This window comes from Gastrolobium bilobum, unplaced genomic scaffold (genome assembly GCF_033153095.1).
Source record: "Gastrolobium bilobum isolate Gb01-03AN ecotype WA unplaced genomic scaffold, APGP_CSIRO_Gbil_v1 utg13105, whole genome shotgun sequence".
Taxonomy (NCBI): Eukaryota; Viridiplantae; Streptophyta; class Magnoliopsida; order Fabales; family Fabaceae; genus Gastrolobium; species Gastrolobium bilobum.
In genome coordinates, this window is record NW_026896358.1 from 57,997 (window position 1) to 60,737 (window position 2,741).

Consider the following 2,741-nt stretch of genomic DNA (forward strand, 5'->3'; position numbering starts at 1 on the left):
TACTATAATCTGCTACTGATATCAGTAATGTATACAGAAACTCTGTATAACTCGCTGAAACAAAGAGAAAATACAGATAGCCCAGGCACTTCTAGAGGCCTGGTCTTTCCCACACCTTTCCACTCACTTCTTTCTTGCCTCATTCTCTCTTACCTTTCTTTCCCCCCAATTAAAAGAATATCCTTATTCATTTTCAGCCTCTTCAGTCACACGTGGTGTCCTGCTCCCTACATCCACTTCCTTTCTTCCTATGGCACACCCTCTTTAAGTGCGGCTTGCTAACAGATTGACAATGTGATAGTGCTATATGAGGCTATGGCCATAAAGAACCCCGTGTATAATTATAAACAGCTTTGTATGGAAGTTTATAACACTGACACTGTCGCATCTCCAGTGTGACATTGTCACACTGGTGATACAACCAAGATAAATGCAGAAGAAAGCTCTCAGTTTCAAAGTTCACAAAGAAATTAGATTGACAAATAAAAATGTGAGCGCAGAGTTCCTCAGTAAAATTTCAAATTATATTTAACACAAGGTGAACTTTAGGACTGGAATTTGTACTCAATAGGCAATAAATGGAACGTTAATGAGAAAGAGTAACTAATTAGTCTCCATATATAGCTGTGGTTTCTTCACACTGTTTTGCAAAATGAAATGAGAATACTTGGGAGACAGTCAACCGGAACTAAAAACAATGAAACTGCATGTATTCCTCTTCGAACATATCAGGAGAAAACTAGAAAACCAAATAAACAACCACGCAGTAACAGCTAGGTAGAATCTACACCTAAAGACTCACTGGACAGACGACTAAACAGTAAAAACAACACGAAAGGTATACAAAATCCCCAGAGGAATACAATCATTAGCATTATAAACAGAACCAAAAAATGATATCATTACAAATTTACATTTAACACTATGAAGTACATCATGATGCATAACAATGATTACATACTATCACAGAGCATAAATCCCTAATCTCTTAGTAAAATATTGACCCTATACCAAAAATCCTTCTTATTTAAGATCTAAAATTTGATGGCAAGTAAAATGCTGGCAGGTAGAGAATGAACCCAATGGTGAATACATAAGGGGTTCTGTAAAACATACAGTGTCACAAATTATAAACAGAGCCTAAATCCTTAATTGTTGGTCAGTTGCACATGCTTAAGTGAATATGTCATAAAAAAAGGGCAGAGTTTGATAGAAACTAACTACAAAGTTTGATGAAGGGATATCTCTTTGAGGAGTGCATATCTGGCCTTGTTAATAGCATAAAAACAGAGGTATATATGTTGCTCAAGATCATTAAGCAGCTGTTCAAAAACTGGTTGGCTCTTGCGGAGTTGCTTCAGCACTTCCTGTAAGGGGTGCCTATCCCTACCCCTCTGCAATGCAAACCGAACCTGAGCCTTATCGCCTTCAAACTGCGTTTGAAGCCGATCAATGAGGCTATCAATGGTGTCAAGATCATTCACCACAAAAATAGCATTAGCAGCAGCATCAAGCTGCTTCAACCTAGCAATTTCCTTCCTTTCACTTTGCTTGGGACGAGGAATGCACGACGCATTGCAAAAGGGTGCAGCAGCCACGGCGGCGAACCCAGCCGCGGCATGGGTGGCAACAACCGCGGCGGAAACGACAGCTCCGACGGCGGTTATAACGACGCAAACCGCGCAACCGGCGGTGGCGTGGCTAAGGAACCGAATTCTGGAGTGACACTTCTGGCGATTGAGATCGACACTGAGCTTGAGTTCAGAGAAGCTGCGACGCAAGTTGGTGAAACTATGGGAATGTGGAAAGAAGAAAGGGTTTTCTTCACTGTCGAATTGGAGGAAGATATCATACACGCGGTCGCAGTGCGATTGAGAGAGGTCTGCGGGGAGGACGGAGAGGAGATCCGAGAGAGGGGAGTAGATGTGGCGGGCGCGGTGGACGCTGCGGCAGAGGAGGAGGCAGAGGTCGGAGGTGGTTTCGCTGTGGTCGAAGTAAGTGGAAACGAGGCGCGTGAGGGTGCTGTTAGGTTTAGCATTGGCGAGTGTTTCACGGACGCTTTGCGGATCGGGTTGGAGAACCTGAGAGAGGACGTGGCGGTGGTGAGAGTCTTCATCGTTCTCGTTTTCCTCGATGTGTTCTACCTGTGGAGGGGCTTGGACCATGGAGCGAATTTCATTGTAGGAGTGGGCTTGCACGGCGAGATCGTATTCGCGAGAGACATTTGGAGCAGGGGAAGAACGTGTGCTTGTTGCGGGAGTGTTTTGTTCCGTCGAGTTTTCTGGGAAAGTGAAACAAAAAATGCTAAGATTCGGTGAGGCATTTTAACAAACAGGCAGTAGGTGTTGAAATGAAAGGGGGATTCAGTTATAAATTTTTTTATTTTTTTATTTACCTTGGGAAAGGGGTGCAGAAGGAGGATGATGAGGAAGGTTGGTGATTGAAGGAGTAAACGATTTGAAGGAGATGCATTCCAGCATTGTATTGTAATAAAAATTCAGTGTGATTTTTGTCTCTCTTCTTCTTGGATACACTGATTGTGTGGGCTCTTCCCGAAATAGCCGAAAGGGAGAGGGACAGTGGTGGCGGCTTGAATGTATTGGGCTTGTTGAATGGTCAATGAACTAAAAAATAGTTAAATTGGAGATTGGACAACGATTTTTTTTTTTTTTTTTTGTATAACAGACAACGATTCTTCTAATAAATAGTTTTTGTGAGGTTGGATTTCGCCTTCAAATTTT

The 2,741-nt window shown here is 42.6% G+C and overlaps 1 protein-coding gene across 1 annotated transcript; it reads right to left on the reverse strand.

Annotated features, from left to right (window-relative positions):
* Positions 1-983: 983 nt before the first annotated feature.
* On the reverse strand, positions 984-2,517 carry LOC133299324 (UPF0496 protein At3g19330-like). The gene is made up of 2 exons (XM_061498780.1): positions 2,396-2,517; positions 984-2,281 (listed from the first exon to the last, which is right to left on the reverse strand). Exons 1-2 carry the CDS (start codon positions 2,478-2,480, stop codon positions 1,221-1,223), a joined length of 1,146 nt encoding a protein of 381 aa, XP_061354764.1. The 5' UTR covers positions 2,481-2,517; the 3' UTR covers positions 984-1,220.
* Positions 2,518-2,741: the final 224 nt, after the last annotated feature.

Bases quoted from the DNA above. Each gene is read 5' to 3' on its own strand.
- LOC133299324 (XM_061498780.1), bottom strand. From the start codon at position 2,480: ATGCTGGAATGCATCTCCTTCAAATCGTTTACTCCTTCAATCACCAAC. The intron at 2,282-2,395 runs GTAAATAAAAAA...TCACTTTCCCAG, and splicing joins TTCTGCACCCCTTTCCCAAG to AAAACTCGACGGAACAAAAC.